General features: G+C 51.8%; 1 protein-coding gene across 3 annotated transcripts; it reads left to right on the forward strand.

Moving 5' to 3' along the window:
• Positions 1-1,427: 1,427 nt before the first annotated feature.
• Siglec1 (sialic acid binding Ig like lectin 1) lies at positions 1,428-18,047 on the forward strand. 3 transcript variants are annotated; one of them, XM_028754722.1, is made up of 22 exons: positions 1,428-1,606; positions 1,944-2,018; positions 2,260-2,619; positions 2,882-3,181; positions 3,963-4,229; positions 4,471-4,725; positions 6,459-6,758; positions 7,373-7,630; positions 8,367-8,687; positions 9,048-9,305; positions 9,577-9,879; positions 11,395-11,655; positions 11,760-12,071; positions 12,237-12,488; positions 12,774-13,043; positions 13,132-13,383; positions 13,698-14,003; positions 14,538-14,798; positions 15,863-16,165; positions 16,413-16,515; positions 16,857-16,929; positions 17,320-18,047. In XM_028754722.1, the coding sequence occupies exons 2-22, from the start codon at positions 1,970-1,972 to the stop codon at positions 17,365-17,367; spliced, it is 5,112 nt and encodes a 1,703-aa protein (XP_028610555.1). In that variant the 5' UTR covers positions 1,428-1,606; positions 1,944-1,969; the 3' UTR covers positions 17,368-18,047. The 3 variants fall into 3 exon arrangements, with proteins under 3 accessions (XP_028610555.1, XP_028610547.1, XP_028610563.1); XM_028754714.1 differs by lacking the exon at positions 1,428-1,606 and having other exon boundaries at positions 1,767-2,018; XM_028754730.1 differs by lacking the exon at positions 1,428-1,606 and having other exon boundaries at positions 1,768-2,018; positions 17,253-18,047.
• Positions 18,048-19,071: the final 1,024 nt, after the last annotated feature.

Genomic DNA, 19,071 nt, shown 5'->3' on the forward strand with positions numbered 1-19,071 from the left:
TTTTCTCATTAGTAGCCATCATAGCAGTTGGTTGTTCTGTGTGTATATGGTAGATTCACATGTTTGCTGATGTGTGTGTCTTCTGTCACTTGCCACTTTATTCCCCCGAGGCAGGATATCGCACAGCCAGCTAGCCCCAGCAGTTCTGTCTCTTCTCCAACCAGTGCCAGGGCTGCTTTCTGGGGCTGCTGGGGTTATTCAAATGCTTACACCTGGTGCAGGTACTGTGGTCCTTACCCCCTGAGCCATGTCCCCAGCCCTCACTATAGTTTTGACTTGTGTTTTCCTCATGGCTTACTGGCGTCTTTTCATTGGTTTCTTGCCCAGCATTTCTTCAATGAGAAGTGTCTCCTCAAGTTCTTTGCCCATTTTCCTAGTTGGGTTGTTTTATTTCAGAGGAGGCTATGCCGTTGTCAGAATTCTCTACATGTTCTGGATATTAATCTTCAAATTAAGTGATTCTCAAATATTTTCTCCTGTTCTTTAGTTGTCTTTTTGTTTCTCTGCACAGTATTTTTTTTTGACTCACACACAAATCAAGTCCATCTTACCTACTTCCTCCTTTTCTTTTTTGAGGCACAGTCTTTCTACCTTGCCCAGAGGAGCCTCAGACCCAGGATCCTCCCACTACGGCTTCCTGAACGTTAGACTCACAAAGCATCCCACTGAGCTCAGCTCCTCATTCAGGAAAGCATTGCAGGATCCAAAGCCATGGAGACTGTCATATAGGCTGTTTTCTAGGTGTTTCTTGGACTCCTGTGTCTGCTGCCTGTGTCTGCTGCCTGTGGCGTTCCTTCCTTCTGTGGCACTCTTTGGCACAGGGCTTGCTTCTTGTGCATGGTATACAATAGGCACTTAACTCATGTTTGTGGGTGTGAGTGTGTGGTGACCTGACACATGAGAGTTTCCTTTCTAGCCGGACTCTGAACTCTAAGGACCACACACCCCTATCTTAATCACTGAGATCCCTGCAGGTCTGGGGCTCTGCACTGCTGTGGACCGCATGTCCCCAGGCCTAGGTCTTCAGAAATAGGTGGATGCTCACGTATGCCAAGAAGAAGGAAAACACAAAGCTTTCTCTGCTGTGGCCATGGGGACTCACCCCAGAGGGGAAGTTACAGATTTATGCAGCACCCTGAAGGCTGAGTAAGATTTTTGTAAGCAAAGATCATTTATCAGGGTGTGTGTGTGTGGGGGGGGGAGCTGGGCAGCTAGGGAGCCAGTAAGCAGACAAGATTAGGCCTAGAGTAAGTCTATGAAGCACAGAAAAAGGGGACAGAATGGAAATTAAGAAACGGAGGTCTTTCAAAATCTCCTGGGTAATGAGGAGTTTTTTTTTGTTTTGTTTTGTTTTTTGTTTTTTTGTTTTTTGTTTTTTGTTTTTTTTTTTTTGAGAGAGGAATGACTTGTTCAAGGAAGCTGAAGGAGGATGCTGTGGATGTGAGACCACACTGAGCTACCAAGTTGAGAACTTTGTCTACAAACAAGCAAGGCAGCCTCAGCACCTTGGGAAGCTCAGTCAGATACAGTCTGGCTTGTAGCTGGAAAGGCCGGAGGCAGGAGACAAATCTTCAATAAATGCACTGTGCTTACTGGATGCTCTGGAGTAAGTTATGGGGCTCGTTGGACTCCAGGTTCTGTTGGTTTGAGTAATAGGAGGCGGCAGGGGAGAAGTAAAGAGGGACACGCACTGCCTCTCCGCCTTGAGGCTATGTCCTTAAGGGGTGGAGCCAAGGGGCACAGAAGACTTTTTGGGGCATGCCACCAATTTGAGAGCATTTCCAATCACACCCTGAGCCGGGAACAGGGGCTTCTGGTTCCCTGTTGGTGGCTGCCACAGCAGTCTTTGGGAACTCTGCCTTCCTGTCGGGTTGGCCAACATAGCAGGTGAAGTGCTCCAGGCAGTCTCTGTGTCTACCCGTCCTGCCATCCTGCCCCCTCAGGCACCTGAACGCACCTGAGAACTGGGATGTGTGTCCTGCTCTTCCTGCTCGTGCTGGCCTCTGTCTTCTCACTAGGTAAGCTGTATGTGTCTGGTGCCTCTCATAGGGTGATGAACTCAGCTCAGAAGCCTAGATGATGCCTAGATCAGATGTGGTTGAGCATGGCCCATCCCTGGGGCACTGAGAGGGCCTCGCTAGGGGCACACTGTAGGAATTAGATCAGATTTGGAGCCTGTGTGGAACACCCTTTCTTGGGACAGTGACAGGGCTCTAAAGTAATCACCCTTTTCCCTGTTGCTCTCCTACCCTCCTCCAGGCCAGACCACATGGGCCGTCTCCAGTCCCAAGGATGTACAGGGCCTGACGGGATCTTGCCTGCTCATCCCCTGCATCTTCAGCTTCCCCGCTGACACACCAGTGCCTAATGGTATCACAGCCATCTGGTACTACGACTACTCAGGCAGTCGGCAGGTGGTGATCCACACAGGGGACCCCACGCTGGTGAATGAGCGCTTCAGGGGCCGAGCTGAACTGATGGGGAACATGGGCCGCAAGGTGTGCAACCTGTTGCTCAAAGACCTGAAACTTGAAGACTCTGGCTCCTACAACTTCCGCTTTGAGATCAGTGATGGCAACCGCTGGTCAGATGTCAAAGGCACCACAGTCACTGTGACAAGTGAGGAGGCTGGGGTCTGGACACTGTCAGGGATTTCCAGGCTGCTGCTGCTGCTACCTTAGCTCCAGCCCTCTCCTTTGACCTGGACCTTTGACCCAGGCCTTCAGCTCTGACCTTTGCCTAACATTTTTCACTCTGTGACATTCTCCTTTCCTTGAGCCATGCCCCTCAGGTCTTGCCCTTTGGCTGGGGGGTTGTGGGGGACAGCGTGAGGTACAGTGAGGTGAGGGGGAGCCCTGAGAATTACTGTCTTTGTTTTCAGAGGATCCCAGCCCCCCCACTATTACTATCCCAGAGGAGCTGCGTGAAGGCATGGAGGTGAACTTCAACTGTTCCACACCCTACCTGTGCCTACAGGAGAAGCAGGTCAGCCTGCAGTGGCAAGGCCAGGACCCCACCCACTCTGTCACCTCCAGCTTCCAAAGCATCGAGCCCACTGGCGTCTATCACCAGACAACCCTACAAATGGCCCTATCCTGGCAGGACCACAGACAGACCCTGCGCTGCCAGTTCTCATTGGGCAAGCACAGTAGTCGGCAAGAGGTTTATCTGCAAGTGCAGCGTGAGTGTACCACAACCTTGTCACTGAATACCATTTCTATGGCTCCCTGATCAAAACCAGCTTGGCTAGCCCCTAGGAGCAGGTCCTTTGTCCCTGTGGCTTTCAGGTGCACACAGGCCTTCAGGCAGGGCAGCTGGAGACAGCTGAGCCCCAAACAGTTCATGCTTGGAACTGAGACATGTGGGTCTCTGGGCCTTGCTGGCCAGACAGCCTAACCTATTTGGCAAGTTCCAGATTACTAAAAGACTCTGCCTGAAGAAACAAGGTGGACACCACCTCTGGCCTCCAAATACATGTGCATATATATGCACCCTATACCCATGACCACACACGCTCACACGGGCACAGAGTGGGGGATTCTTAGTGTTGTTAGTCCCTTGCTTATAAACTGGTTAACTTTTCTGAGAGCTAATGTCTGCTGTCTTTGGCCCCCTGCCATGAAACGGCTGCATAGCCCCTCTCCAATAGCTACTGCAAGCCACTAAGACAAGTACAGTCCTCATGACTCTATGTAAGTCATTCTCACATAGAACATGGGCAATTACAACACAGAAAGCCATCAATAGGCCATTGATAGCCACACATAGGCTAAGCACCACATTTCCAGGGCCTTGTGGGAAAAGGAGGGAAGGAAGAATGGATGGGGGTAAGGAAGGACAGATGACGGTGGGTTTGGGGGTTTCCTCTAGGCGGTCTTCCTTAGAGCAGAGTTTTGAAAGAAGTATCCCAAACGCCCTGCCATCCTCATGCACCTTATCTAACATCCCATCATGCTTTGCAGATGCCCCCAAAGGTGTGGAGATCCTCCTCAGCTCCTCAGGAAGGAACATCCTTCCAGGAGATCTGGTCACACTCACCTGCCGAGTGAACAGCAGCTATCCCGACGTCAGTTCTGTGCAATGGTTCAAGGATGGAGTGAACCTTGGAGCGAAGGGACGCATGCTCCAGTTGTCCTCAGCAACCTGGAATGATTCTGGGGTCTACACCTGTCAAGCAATGAATAATGTGGGCTCTCTGGCGTCACCCCCGCTCAGCCTCCATGTTTTTAGTGAGTCCTGATAAGGCTGAGGGGACCTGTGTCAGGAAAGCACTAGAAGTTTTTATACCCACAATAGCATCTACTCACAGGTGGTATATCAGGAGGGCCCTGGGAATGGTATGAGGAGAAGCAGGTGACTCCAAGAGGCTCTTGCTTTATGGGGTGGGGAATGGGGTTCAGTATAACACTTAAAGATTGAAGCTGACTGTTATCTAGAACTTGAAGGGTGTGTCCTATGCTGTTCTTCCAGCGGCTGAAGTCAAGATAAACCCAGCAGGGCCCATCTTGGAAAATGAGACTGTGACACTGCTCTGTAGCATCCCCAAAGAGGCACCTCAGGAGCTCCGCTACAGCTGGTACAAGAACCATGTTCTTCTGGAAGATGCCCATGCCCCAATCTTGCACCTACCCACAGTCACCAGGGCAGATACTGGCTTCTACTTCTGTGAGGTGCAGAATACCCAGGGCAGTGAGCGCTCCAGCCCAGTGAGTGTGGTGGTCAGATGTAAGTGACTAGTATGTGGGGCAGCAGAGACTACCAGAGTTGGGCCAAAGGGTGGGTGGAGTCCCTGCAAGACAGTTAGGGGCCCTGGCAAAACAGCCTAAAGACCCTCGACTCAGATGTAGACGATGCAGCCAGACGGAGTTGAATGCAAGCCCAGCTATGTACCCACACACAGACTGACTTTCCTAGGTTCCATCTCCTTCGATGTTAACAAGTGTTTTACTTAGAAATAATTTCTAACTTATTTTGTTCCAACTGTTGACATTATGTTGCTGACACTGGGTCCTGTCTCTGCATGTGCACATGCGTTGTGTGTTTATTCCATACACATACCTGTGCACACAGTGCACATATGTATCATTACTCATTCTGTCCACATGTACATGTGCTACTTACATGGATTGTTCCCTACAGATGCATTTAGATTTATAATGCGGCTACATCGCAGTGAAATTTTCTTAACACTCTTAACTCCAGTACTCAGGAGTCAGAGACTGGTGGATATCTGTAGGTTCTGAGCCACCAAGGCTACATAGTGGGACTCTGTCACACACACACACACACACACTCACACACACACACACTCACACACACACACACTCACACACACTCACACGTGTACAAAGAAATCAAAGTTGAAAAGGCATCTGCTACAGCAGCCCAGGTACTGAATTCAGGAGTTTAGTTCAGTAAGCCTTAAACACGAATGCAGCAGCCTCACATTTAGCTACGTTTGGGTCAAGCCAGCTAAATAATGCCTGCTTTGCAATTAAGTGCCGAGTAGGCTGTGAAGTCACTGAATGTCTGCATCCAAAGCCCGATGATAGCACAATACACCAGAGTGCCAGTGGCTCTCCTAGGCTGGCTCATGTGGTACTGTACATGGCTGACCATCCAGTAGCACGAGAAATGGCCCTACTGTAACTTGCTAGCCTAGGCAAAGATCAATGTTCAAAGAACAGTTTATACTGACTGTGTATGGCTTTCACACCATAAAGGCAAAAAGCCCCACGTAGAGTAATTGTGAGTGGATGACCGTCTATATGGATTGTGAGTGGATGACCGTCTATATGGGTGTGCCTAGAGTTGCAAGTGTGGGGTCTCTTTATGCCTCACCTTGTCAGTGTGCATTTCCCATTTCACCCTGTATACAATCCTCGCACAAGGATCACACCAGGAAATGTAATACTAATTTTAGACTTTCCAGGCAGTTCCTTAACCTTTCTGTATCCTTCTTGGAGGCTACCCCACCACCTGAGATGATGCGCCTAATTGGGAAGGCCACAGGTGTGTCTCTGTGTCACATGGACACTTGGAGCTTGTCATTAGCAGGGATCAGGGGTCAGTTTGTCCTGTGCTGCTAATGATCTGCATACTCAATTGACAGAAGTACTGCCTTCTACCTGGACAGTTCCATGTTTCTCATCTTTGAAATAAGGTGCTGGCCAAGAGTGGTAGTACACAGCTGTAATCCAGCACTCAGGAGGCTGAGGTAGAAGGATTATTGGTTTGGAACTAGTCTAATAACAAAGTGACACCCTAATTTGGGACCCTGACCTCTACTTTCAGTGTGGGCATGAGGGTTAGCCTGGCTAACAGAGAGATTTGCTCATCCAGAGGAGGTCTGAGATCGTCATGTTTGCTGTGGGGGCAAAAGGAATGCATAGGTTACAGCAGAGGAACCAGGAAGTGACCTTTCTGAGGATGACAAGACATCTCTGGTTCCCACACAGACCCACCCCTTACTCCAGACCTGACCACCTTCTTGGAGACACAGGCTGGACTTGTGGGCATCTTCCATTGCTCTGTGGTCAGCGAGCCCCTGGCTACTGTGGTGCTGTCACACGGAGGCCTCATGTTGGCTTCCAGCTCTGGAGAAAATGACTTCAACCCCCGCTTCATCATTTCCTCCGCCCCCAACTCCCTGCGCCTAGAAATCCGAGATCTGCAGCCAGCGGACAGCGGGGAGTACACGTGCTCAGCCACCAACTCCCTGGGAAACGCAACGTCCAGCCTAGACTTCCATGCTAATGGTAACATGGGCATGGGCTGCAGGGGACACCAGTGGGGGGCAGGTCAAGGAGAAAGCCTCTTTTTCCTAGCAATCCTAAGGACTCAACTGAGGGACGAAACTCTGGCAGACTCCCTTGGAAGATCTAGGTTACATAGTCACTCCAACCTCAGAGATTTCTGGATGAGAAGGCAAAAGGGAAGTGTAGTGGATCAAATTATTGGAGGGTCCTTTACAGGCATCTGTTATCTTTTACTTCTTAAGTTTTGGGGGCAAGGTCTTTGGTAGGCACTAGATGTAGAAGACAAAATAGAGAGACAGGATCCTCCCATTGTTGGTGCACACAGCCAGGTTTTTGTTTTGTTTCCACCGTGTCTGGTTTTGGCAATGCTGGGGACTAAACCCTGCCCTTCACTCACTCTATCATCTGAGCTACATCCCCAGGTCTCAAGCCAGGTTCTTGACATAAGCCTGGCGTGATGTAACCTGGGCTAAATCCTCTTTATCTACCACAAAACTCTAACAGGCTTGTGAAGAGAGGAGAAATCTAGAAGGCTTCCTGTAGCAGAGGGCACAGAGGGCCGGGGCCCTCACAGCCTAACCACAACATAAGTCTGTTTTCTGTCCCTCCTCCAGTGGCCCGACTCCTCATCAGCCCTTCAGCAGAGGTTGTGGAAGGGCAGGCAGTGACTCTGAGCTGCAGGAGTGGCCTGAGCCCAGCACCTGACACTCGATTCTCCTGGTACCTGAATGGAGTTCTGCGTCAGGAGGGATCCAGCAGCAGCCTCCTGCTTCCTGCGGCTTCCAGCACCGATGCTGGCTCATACTACTGTAGAACGCAAGCTGGCCCCAACACCAGTGGCCCCTCTCTGCCTACTGTCCTCACTGTATTCTGTGAGTTGGCCTTGGCTACTGGCCACTGCCTACTGTGTGGGATCATCCCATGGGGACCACCAACTGCCCCCTTCCATATCCTCCTGACCCTGGGTCCACATCAGAGAGCAGTCATAGGCCTTGTCACCATGGTGTGAGCCACCTTACCTGGCCACTTTCTCCTTTTTATTCAATTTGAGACCCTGGCCCATGGAATGTTGCCACCCACCTTCAGGGTGGGTCATCCCATCTCAATCAATCCAATCTAGAAACTCCACAGACATGCCCAAAGGGTCATCTCTTAGATGACTCTAGATCCTTCACGTCGACAGTAATAACCACCAAAATTGTAAAAATGACAACGAATCTAGAGTGGTCATCTTAAGTGTTACTCAGCATGTTAGGATCTGAGCTGGGTAGAGTGAACTTTGAGGTACTGCGTTAGTCAGCATCAGTCTTGGGGACTTCTCTGAGGGTGTCCTGCTTTCGAGGTAGATGGGACAGGCAAGGTGACTGACAGCCCATACACCATCTTGGTCCCAGCTGGGAGATGGTTCCCAGTCTGGGAAGACTCCATTCAGCAGTAGGGCTCAGTTTAGGCTGAGGAGCATAGATGAATGGGTACCCTGTGCTGTGCCTGTCCTACAGCGATGTTTGTGGCTGTTCGATGTGCTTCTTGGCGCCCAGCCAGGCTGAAGTGGACCTGAACTCTATCAGTAGCCACAAGATGAGTTCCTAACGCTCTTGCTCCCCATAGATCCCCCAAGAAAGCCCACATTCACTGCCAGGCTGGATTTGGATACCTCTGGAGTTGGGGATGGACGGCGTGGCATCCTCTTGTGCCGTGTAGACAGTGATCCCCCAGCCCAGCTACGGCTTCTCCACAAAGGCCATGTTGTGGCCACCTCTCTGCCATCAAGGTGTGGGAGCTGCTCCCAGCGCACGAAAGTCAGCAGAGGCTCCAACTTACTGAGCGTGGAGATCCAGAAGCCGGTATTAGAGGATGAGGGCGTGTACCTGTGTGAGGCTAGCAACACGCTGGGCAACTCTTCTGCCTCAGCCTCTTTCAATGCTAAGGGTAAGGAGTATCGAGGGACTGAGGGAACTGGAACATGAGCTCAGGCTACCCCTGCTTTGAGCAAATTGACCAGGCAAAATGATCTCTGGTCACACAGGAGGAAGCAGAGGGAACCTCAGTGTTCCTCCCTCCACACCAAGGGAGGGACCATCATGGGATTTCCAAGGCTCACCTCTGAGACAGTAATGGGGCTACCTTGCCATCTGGTGCTTTTCCATGTCCCTCTACGCCCCCATATTGGCTTTCCTCTCCATTCTTCCCTGCTCAAAATTGGAAACTGGAGCCTGGGCCAGGGTGGACGGAGTGAGGCTAACCAGAGTGAGACCCGTCTTCAACAAACCCCTGCTGTCTACCCTCCAGCCACTGTCCTGGCCATCACACCATCAGATACACTGCACGAAGGCACAGAGGCCAACCTAACTTGCAGTGTGAGCCAGGAGGTTGCTGTCAGCCCTGCCAACTTCTCTTGGTTCCGGAATGGAGTGCTGTGGACCCAGGGACCACTGGAGACTCTGAGGCTGCAGCCTGTGGCCAGAACTGATGCTGCTGTCTATGCCTGCCGCCTCCTCACTGAGGATGGGGCTCAGCTCTCGGCTCCTGTAGTCCTAAGTGTGCTGTGTAAGTGGCTAAGGGTATCACAGCTTAGAGGGCAGAGGGGCCAGGGTGTGTGTGTGTGTGTGTGTGTGTGTGTGTGTTAGTAGGCTGGGAGAATGGAGGGGCCTGGAGGGCGGAGGGTCCTGGGGGCCACAGGGTTGGGGTTGTGCCAGTCTGGCGTGACCAGCTGGGCCTATGGAGTGTGTGCAAGAGGAGGGGGACACAGTATGACAGCAAGAATGTAGTGAGATTGGCTAGAGAAGCTTGAGTAACTACCCCACTCTGATTTATGCAGATCCCCCAGACCCTCCAAAGTTGTCGGCCCTCCTGGATGTGGGCCAGGGCCACATGGCTGTGTTCATCTGTACTGTGGACAGCTATCCCCTGGCTCACCTGTCTCTATTCCGTGGGGACCACCTCCTGGCCACCAACCTGGAACCCCAGCGTCCATCCCTTGGCAGGATCCAGGCCAAGGCCACAGCCAACTCCCTGCAGGTGGATGTTCGAGAACTAGGTCTTGAGGACTCAGGGAACTACCACTGCAGAGCCACAAATGTTCTTGGATCAGCCAACAGTTCACTCTTCTTCCAGGTCAGAGGTAAGTGTCAGCCCTCTGACACTAGGGTGGACCCTGAGATCTAGAACCGCTCTGCTCAGACACCGTGTACTGTGAGTTCCATGCAGATGCTTGGATTGGGATGTACGTTGTAGCCTTCATATGGTCTCCCTTTGCTTCCACTAACGTCAGCGGCCATAGGAAGCAGAAGCAGCTGAGCAGGTGGCCTGTTTCAGCCGGCACCTACCCTCCTCCCTCCTTTCCTGTTCTTTTGAGACAGGGTATCCCTGAAATTACTCTGCACCCATGCCAATCTCTGAGTCCTGCCTCAGCTACCTTAGGGCTAAGTAAGATTACAGATGTGAGCTACCATGTCCAGCTGGCTGGAGAGTTTTCTAACACAATTTTGTAATATAATTTTGCTTCATTCAAACATTATCATACAAAATCCAGTACATACATGTTACACACACACCACACACACACACACACACACACACACACACACACACACACTTCTCTATAGAAAGTCTCCTAGAACAAGGATTCGTGGTGGCACACATCGTAAGCCAAGCATTTCAGGAAGGAGAGGGGCAGGGAGATAGCAAGTTCAAAGTCAGCCTGGGGTACATATGTCAAAACAAAACAATCTAGGAAAATACACCATGAAAAGGAAAAACAATATCCATAAGGCAAAGGCCAAAGAGACACACATACTTCTCTCATAATGTCAAGCAGTAACAATTTGGGGACATTTTCTTGGGTTCTGCCAGTCTTTTCTAATTTATTCATCGTTTCTTAGGCAGAGAGTGAGTTTAGCTCGGGCCCCAGCTCCCGTCCCCCTGCTCTAGCTGCTTCTCCTCCTCACTGCCTGACCCCTGACCCTCAATGCCCACTCCCCATGCTCTAGGCTGTCATGGTCTCCATCCTGGGTGAAGGGCTGGAAAAAAACAGCTGTGGTTAACTTTCCCCTCAAGTCCTAGGCTACTCATGCAGAGTCCAGTTTATAGTCAGATCAGTGGCCCTCAGCAGGAGGTAGCCCTCCTGTGACAGTGCATTTGTGGTCAAACCATTGTTTCTTAGGGCTAACGATGTAGGTGCTGTGCCTGGTCCTGGCTGTAGAGCACAGGGGCTCCGCTCTGTTGAGACTCACCTGCCACAGGTGACAGAGATCGACAGGATGAAACCAGTGTTGTAAACCGTGAATCCCAGTGCTTAGGAGGCTGAAGCAAGAGACCTTCATAAATTCAAGGCCACCCTGGGCTACCTAGTGAGTTCTAAGCCAGCCAGGTGCTACAGAGTAAGACTGTCTCAAAAAACCAAATCAACAGACCAACCAACCAAGACCAGAAACCCATGGCAGGCGGTAAGGAGCACGGGCCAGTACAGAGCAGATTCAGGTCAAAAGGAGCAGGAAAGACAAAGACATGGAACTGAGGGAGCCCTTGCCAGCTATAGTCACAGGACTGGGACTCTTCATTCTTCTCGAGACAGGAATAGTACCAGACAATGGGAGGGACGTTGGTAAGCTCCCACTTACCCTGTTTCTCCTTGCAGGAGCTTGGGTCCAGGTTTCGCCATCACCTGAGCTCCGGGAGGGCCAGGCTGTGGTCCTGAGCTGCCAGGTGCCCACAGGGGTCCCCAAGGGGACCTCATACCGCTGGTTTCAGGATGGCCGCCCCCTCCCAGAGTCAACCTCGTCTACACTGCGCATTGCATCCATAAGTCTGAGGCAAGCTGGTGCCTACCATTGCCAAGCTCAGGGTCCAGACACAGTGACTGCCAGCCTGGCTGCCCCTGTCACCCTCCATGTGTCCTGTAAGGGTGTTTCTCACTCAGGTCGGGGAAGGGAGGTGTTCCACAGCAGAGCCTTGTATGAGGGCTGCCTCAGTTACACCCTGACCACTCCTCATCTGATGTAGATACCCCACGGCAAGTAACACTCAGTGCCCTGCTGAGCACCGGCCCTGGGCGATTCGGCCACCTGGTGTGCAGTGTACAAAGTGACCCTCCCGCGCAGCTGCGACTGTTTCACCAGAATCGCCTCGTGGCCTCTACCCTGCAAGGCCCTGAGGAATTGGCAAGCGGCAATCCCCGGATGCATGTGTCTGTGAGCGCCAATGAGTTGCGTCTGGAGATCCACTTTACAGAGCTGGAGGATGCTGGGATCTATACATGTGAAGCCACCAACACACTGGGCCAGGCCTCGGCTACAGCTGACTTCGATGCCCAGGGTCAGTGTGGAAGAGAAGAGTTGCAGAAGGTTCTAGAAGCCTAGGAGCTTAAGATCAAGCCCCAACCCCATGCTAATTAGGGGTGTGGATTCTGGACTTGGGTTGCATGAAAGGCTTTGTTGCACAGCTCCAAGACCCTCACACGTGACTCCCTCTTTTCCCCAGCTGTGCGTGTGGCTGTGTGGCCCAATGCTACAGTGCAAGAGGGGCAGCAGGTGAACCTGACCTGCTTGGTATGGAGCACCCACCAGGACTCACTCAGCTACACATGGTACAAGGGTGGGCAACAACTGCTTGGTGCCAGATCCGTCTCCCTGCCCAGTGTTACAGTTTTGGATGCTGCCTCCTACCGCTGTGGTGTGGGGCTTCCTGGCCACTCACCCCATCTCTCCAGACCTGTGACCCTGGATGTCCTCTGTGAGTCTGGCTGGGTGTGGGCAGTGCTGGCAAGAGCAACAGAAACTCACAGGGACGAGGGCATGAGAGGGCCCTCTAGTATGCAGTCGAAGAATGACCAGCCAGTTGTGGAGCACTGGATAAGGGACCTTAAGAGGTGAAGGAAATGGGGTCAGGTCCATTTTAGGCAGAGGGGCATACCAGTGGGTGGCAATTCCAGAACCTTATGAAGGAAGAGTTGCCCATGGGCTGGTCATTAGGGAACTTGCCTGCCACTTGCAAACTGGCCGCCTCTGACCTCTGCAGATGCTCCCCGAAGCCTGAGGCTGACCTACCTCCTAGAGACCCAGAGCAGGCAGCTGGCCCTGGTACTATGTACTGTGGATAGTCGTCCACCTGCCCAGCTAACTCTCAGCCACAGTGGCCAGCTCCTAGTCTCCTCAACTGAAGCTTCTGTCCCCAACACCCTGCGCCTAGAGCTTCGGGACCCAAGGCCTAATAATGAGGGGCTCTACAGCTGCTCTGCTCACAACCCATTGGGTAAGGCCAACACATCTCTGGAGCTTCGGCTGGAAGGTAAGGCAGCGACTTACCAAGGCTGCAGGGGAAGGAACTGCCTGTAATGTCCAGCTGGGCCCAGCTGACTCTGGACCCCTTGGTTCAGGTGTACGAGTGAAAATGAATCCCTCTGGTGCTGTACCCGAGGGGAAGCCTGTCACAGTGACCTGCGAGGACCCTGCTGCCCTCTCACCCGCCCTCTATGCCTGGTTTCACAATGGCCATTGGCTTCAGGAGGGACCGGCTTCTTCACTCCAGTTCCTGGTGACCACACGGGCTCATGCTGGCGCTTACTTATGCCAGGTGCATGATACTCAGGGCACACGGAGCTCCAGACCTGCCAGCCTGAAAATTCTCTGTGAGCAGTGGCTCCTTGCTGTGGCTTTCCAGGATGAGGGTGGCAGAGGGTGCTTCCAGGAATTGGTTAGGGTGGACATGGCACTCTAGGGCATATAGAAATGACCACTTGGGGAAAAGAGCGATTAGCAATGACAGTGGGAACATGGCCCCAGGAACCCTGCTTGAGGGACTCTGCCCACAGACTCCAGATCAGGCATGATTTTTAGAAGGGGAAACTTGTCTGAAAACTGAGCGTCACCAACACTGGACAGATGGGCAGCAAGCTGTGCGTGCCTCAGAAGGGCCCCCATCTGTGTCCTGCCCTACCTCCAGATGCCCCTCGGGATACTGTCCTGTCTTCCTTTCGAGACTCAAGGACCAGGCTCACAGTTGTGATTCAGTGCACCGTGGACAGTGAACCACCTGCTCAGCTGGTCCTATCCCGCAATGGCAAGGTGCTAGCTGCCAGCCACGAGCTTCACAGCTCAGCATCAGTGATAGGCCACATCCAGGTATCCCGAAATGCTCTTCGACTACAGGTGCAAGATGTGACTGTGGGTGACGGCAACACCTACGTTTGCACAGCCCGGAATACACTAGGCTCCATCAGTACCACCCAGAAGCTTCTGACGGAGACTGGTGAGTGGGACCTGGGTGAGGAAGGGGCCAGGGTTTGGGATTCTTGTGCTGTGGGGCTGGATCTCATGTGAGGGGCTGCTGACCTGAAGGAGTATGAACTACTTCCCTGAGAACCCTAATCCACTTAAGAAGACATGGCTCTCAGGGAAGGGGTAGACCAACCTCAGGAGATGATCCAGCCCTACCATTGGAGTAGGGAAGGCTATTAATGCCTTATGGAAAGAGTGAGAGGAGACATGTCCTCACCTCACACACCCTTCACTGGAGAAGCCTGGGGTGATAGCAAGACAAGGTCCTTAGCCATGGGAAGCCCAGTCTGAGGGCATGATACAGTCTTGTGCTTCAAACGGCCTTCTCTGATTCTGGAGGCAGTGCCCTGTGGTAGGAACCTCAGTACACATATGTGATCATGCTGTTTTATGACCAATCTAAGGAGAGATATATTTCCAGCATGGAGGGCCTTGAGCCCAAGATAGACCAAGATCGGCCCGCAATGCATAGATCCCTGATCATTTACCCATCCTTGTTCTACAGATGTGCACGTGGTAGCTGAGCCAGGCTTGGATGTGCCGGAGGGCACAGCTCTGAACCTAAGCTGCCACCTCCCTAGTGGCTCCGAACCCACAGGCAACTCTTCTTTCACATGGTTCTGGAATCGGCATCTATTGCATTCAGCGCCTGTGCCCACGCTCTCCTTCACCCCTGTGGTCCGGGCTCAGGCTGGGATGTACCACTGCAGGGCTGAGCTCCCCACCGGGGTCACTACCTCATCTCCAGTCATGCTCCGTGTTCTCTGTGAGTATGAACACACCTCTGCCCTGCGTCTGTCTCTACATCTCACTGGTCTGTATCAGGTCTTCTCTTCACAAAGTAAGGGCTTCTTAGGTCAGGGTCTCAGAACACTAGCCTTCCTGCTGGCTGGTTGTATGTAGCTGTGTGTCTATGCTTCTGTCCCTCATCTTTGAAGCGAAAGATACATTCCTCTTACCTTCTTGGGATGAATACAGAAGATAAAGCAGACTGAGTTGCTGCTGAGCAGCAGCCGTCACTTAGCCCTGGTTTCCCCACTCTATTCTTCTGTGTCCAAGCTGTATCAGTCAGTTACTGCTTGGTAACAACTTATCACAAATTCACAATTCTGTGGGTTAGAAATTTGGACAGGGCTCAGCTGGTCAGTTCCTCTGGTCTCTTGACTGTGGCTGTCCAGTGGCTCTGCTGAGATTGAACTGTCTAAGATAGCCTCACCAGGCGGCTTCAGACAGACCATACATGGTCAGCAGGCTGGCCTGGGTTTTCCACATATTTGTTCCAGGAAGCAGAAGAGAAGCTACAAGAAATCTTGAGATCCAGTTCCAAAGTCCCACCATGCTACTTAAAAAGAAAATGTGTCTGCGTACGCTGCATTTGTGTGTGCGCTGTCTATGCTTGTATGTCTTTGCGCATGTGCAGAGCCCACCATGCTACTTAAAAAGAAAATGTGTCTGCGTACGCTGCATTTGTGTGTGCGCTGTCTATGCTTGTATGTCTTTGCGCATGTGCAGAGCCCAGAGGTCACCGTCTTTATCACTGTGCACTCGATCTCTCACTGAACCAATTCAGGAGGATCTGCTGTCCACGGAGTTCAGGGATCCTCCTGTCTCTGCCTCGCTGGTGCTTTTCACATGAGTGGTGGCGTCCAACGCAGATCACCCTCATGTTTACTCGGCATCCGCTTTACTGACTAAGGCGTCGTCACTCTCACCGTTCTCCTTAATGTCACCTAGGCCTCAAGAGTGAGGGAATGGGCTCCCCGCAGAGCCACGTCAGAGGGAGGGATTTGTAGTGGATTTCTACAGTCAGCATACTCTTCCTCCTCACAGATCCTCCCAAGACGCCCACTCTCACAGTGTTTGTGGAGCCCCAGGGTGGCCACCAAGGCATCCTCGACTGTCGAGTGGACAGTGAGCCCCTGGCCAGCCTCACCCTCCACCGGGGCAGTCAACTAATAGCCTCCAACCAACTTCATGGTGCTCCCACCCAGCCCCACATCCGAGTCACGGCTCCTCCCAATGCCTTGAGACTGGACATAGAGGAGCTCGGACCTAGCAATCAAGGGGAGTATGTGTGCACTGCCTCCAATGCTCTGGGCTCTGCCTCAGCCTCTGCCTACTTTGGGACCAGAGGTGAGGGGACTAATACCTCTACTGGCTGGAACCTCTCTGCAGGAAGATTCTTGCATCCTAAGGCTGCAGTCCCAGATTCCTTCTGCCACCAGACAACTTGTCTGAGCAGTCCAAATGGATCACATGCACAGGGCTTTGGGGATGAAGAGAAAGTTAAAATCAATTTTATCTTGGTTGGGTCACCTTGGGAGGGAATGTGGGGGCCTGAAGCCCAGAGAGCTCCTTCAGCTTCTCCTTCCCGTTTCAGCCCTGCAACAGCTGCAGTTGTTCCAGAGGCTACTCTGGGTCCTGGGATTTCTGGCAGGCTTCCTGTGCCTGCTGCTGGGCCTGGGGGCCTGTCACATCTGGAGGTGAGTCCAGAGCAGTGTGGGGGACAGGAATGCATTATTCTGCTCATCCTGTTCCCTCCTTTGTCCCCCAAAACCTTTGAGGAAATTTCTTCCCTATAGAGTCCATAGGCTTCAAATTTCCTACTCTGTCCTCTCCAAATTTGGGGATTCCCCTTCTGAATCACACAGTTTGTCTTGCTGTAGCTTTCCTCTGCTGGCATCTACTCATACTGAAGAAAGGGCCAAGGTGGGGAACAAACAAGATGCCCCACACTGTGCAGGGTTCTCCTGCTCTGTACAGCTGGGGAGGGTGGGGAGCAGTAGAAAGGGGTCTCTCACAGAGTCTGCTCTTGCCCATGCAGAAAGAAGAGTTCTAGCAAGCTGAATGTGAGCGAGAACTCAGCAGAGATGGCCACTCAGAAAGACACTATCCAGGTATCCATTCAACATGTGTGAGCATGGAGGTGTAACAATGGCTATCTGGTATCTAGACAATGTTTCCACTTAAAGGACAATGCCGGGATCAGGGGCAGCTAGAAAGGAGTACAGGAGCCCAGATGTCCTTGGGGATAGGGAGAGCAATTCTACAAGGCTCAGTGTAGTTATGAGTGCATGACTTGGTGACATGGGTAGCTTTTCTGATCCCTCGCCCTTCCATTTTGAAGTCTTGCTTCATCAAGTCTGAGCTTGTCTGGATCCTGTCACCTAGGCAGGAGTGAAAGGCCGTGTTCCCTCCCCTACTGTATGCTCTCCTGCAGATGACCCCTTCCTAAGACGATGTGGGACCTTCCATGATCCAGGTTTTCTTTAACTGGAAGCTCCTAGCTCTTGATGCAGCCACAAACGGAACCTCATCTCGTGTCCCATCCCTGAGCTGAGGATGACTTACCTGCCCTCAGGAGGAGGTGGCTGACACTCTCTGACAGCTCAGGCGTTGTGAACAAGATCTTCCCTACCTCTGTATAAGCAGCACAGAGACAGCTGGCTTTCCTGACCTGTCTGACCTGCCTTCCAAGCCCCTTGATCCTAAGAAAAATGGATGAAGGCAGGACCTGCTGCCCCCAGGGCTCTGAGACTCACTCAGCCACATTGCCCACATCCCTCCATGCGATTTTCCTCTGTATCCCTTTGCCTTTCTCTTCAAAGCTCACCTTGGACTTTCTTGGTGGGTTAGAGCATCATCCAGTCCCTCACGGACTTTCTGAGACAGTCTGTACCAGCCAGGAAATAAGTCAGGCTGTTCTAACAGAGACTGAATACAGCGACCACAGCACGACGGGGTCTTAATTTTCCCTCCTGGTCTGGTTATGTTGTGGTATCAGAATCCTTCTCTCTTGCTTTTCTCCATCCCCCAGGTTTTGCCTTTGATTATGTAGCTCAGGTGGCTGCAGTGCCCATGGACCCTACAGTGAGAAGGAAACATGAAGGGGAGACACGCTCATCCCTGTTGTCCATGGGTCCTTGCACTCCACCCACTTCTCATCAGCTAGAAATGGGTCACATAAACATACCATGCAGCAAGGGAGACTGGGAAATGTAGTTTTTTACTCTGAGTCTTGGCTACATTTGGAACCTTTCTTTCTGAAGGATACCAGCTGTGGACACAGCCCTAGGACTTTTGATGTTAAAGAGAGTGGCATTATCAGGCTAGGGTCTGAATCAGTGTCCTGGGTCACTCTGTTTCAGAGATTCCTGAAAGGTGCAGTCTCCCTTACATAGTAAACTGAGGAAGACAAAATTTGGTGGTCCCTAGGTGTCTCACTGTTCCTTTGCTATGAGGGGGAGACACTATGACCAAGTTAGCTCTTACAAAAGAAAGCATTTAGCTGTGAGTTTGCTTACAGTTTTATAGTGTTAGTTCATGATCATCATGGTGAGAAGCAGGAAGACAGAGATAGATAGATAGATAGATAGATAGATAGATAGATAGATGACAGACAGATCCTGTTGTGGCCTTTTGAAACCTCAAAGCCCACCTCCAGTGTCATATCTCCTCCAACAAGGCTACACCTTCCCAAACTGTTCATTAACTGGGGAGAAAACATTCAAGCATTCAAATGGCTTATGGGGGCCATTCCCATTCAAACCACCACACTTGTTAGGGTAAGGGCATGCCAGGCAGACTTCTGTGTACAGGGTCTGGCCCCTGGAAGAAGAAGTAACTCATCCCATTCCCTGCTACCCACAGCTGTATCAGCTCCTTCAAGAGCAAGGAGCAGACAAGGATGTTATCAGCATCCTTGCTCCTGCTCTGGGTACACGACCAAGAGCACATGCCATAGCAAAGTGAACAACTGCACATTTCCTGAACGCCCAGGCCCCAGTGTCTATTAAAATATGAGTATCACCAGGAAGGAATGATGTAGTCCTGGGAGGTCAGGGATGGAGGGAAACCAGGTCTACTGTGGGCTGGAGACCCCTGCTGCAGGTTGGTGGTAGATGGTAAAGGAAGAAAGGGCCTGGGGCTGAGAACCAGGAGAATAGTGGGGCTGGAATAGGAGGAAGAAGGTTGGGAATGGATTGGAAAAGGAGCAACTGTGTAGCCAAGGCTGTGCCTTGTTCATTCTAGACGTCCCC

This window comes from Grammomys surdaster, unplaced genomic scaffold (genome assembly GCF_004785775.1).
Source record: "Grammomys surdaster isolate TR1022 unplaced genomic scaffold, NIH_TR_1.0 129, whole genome shotgun sequence".
Classification (NCBI taxonomy): domain Eukaryota; kingdom Metazoa; phylum Chordata; class Mammalia; order Rodentia; family Muridae; genus Grammomys; species Grammomys surdaster.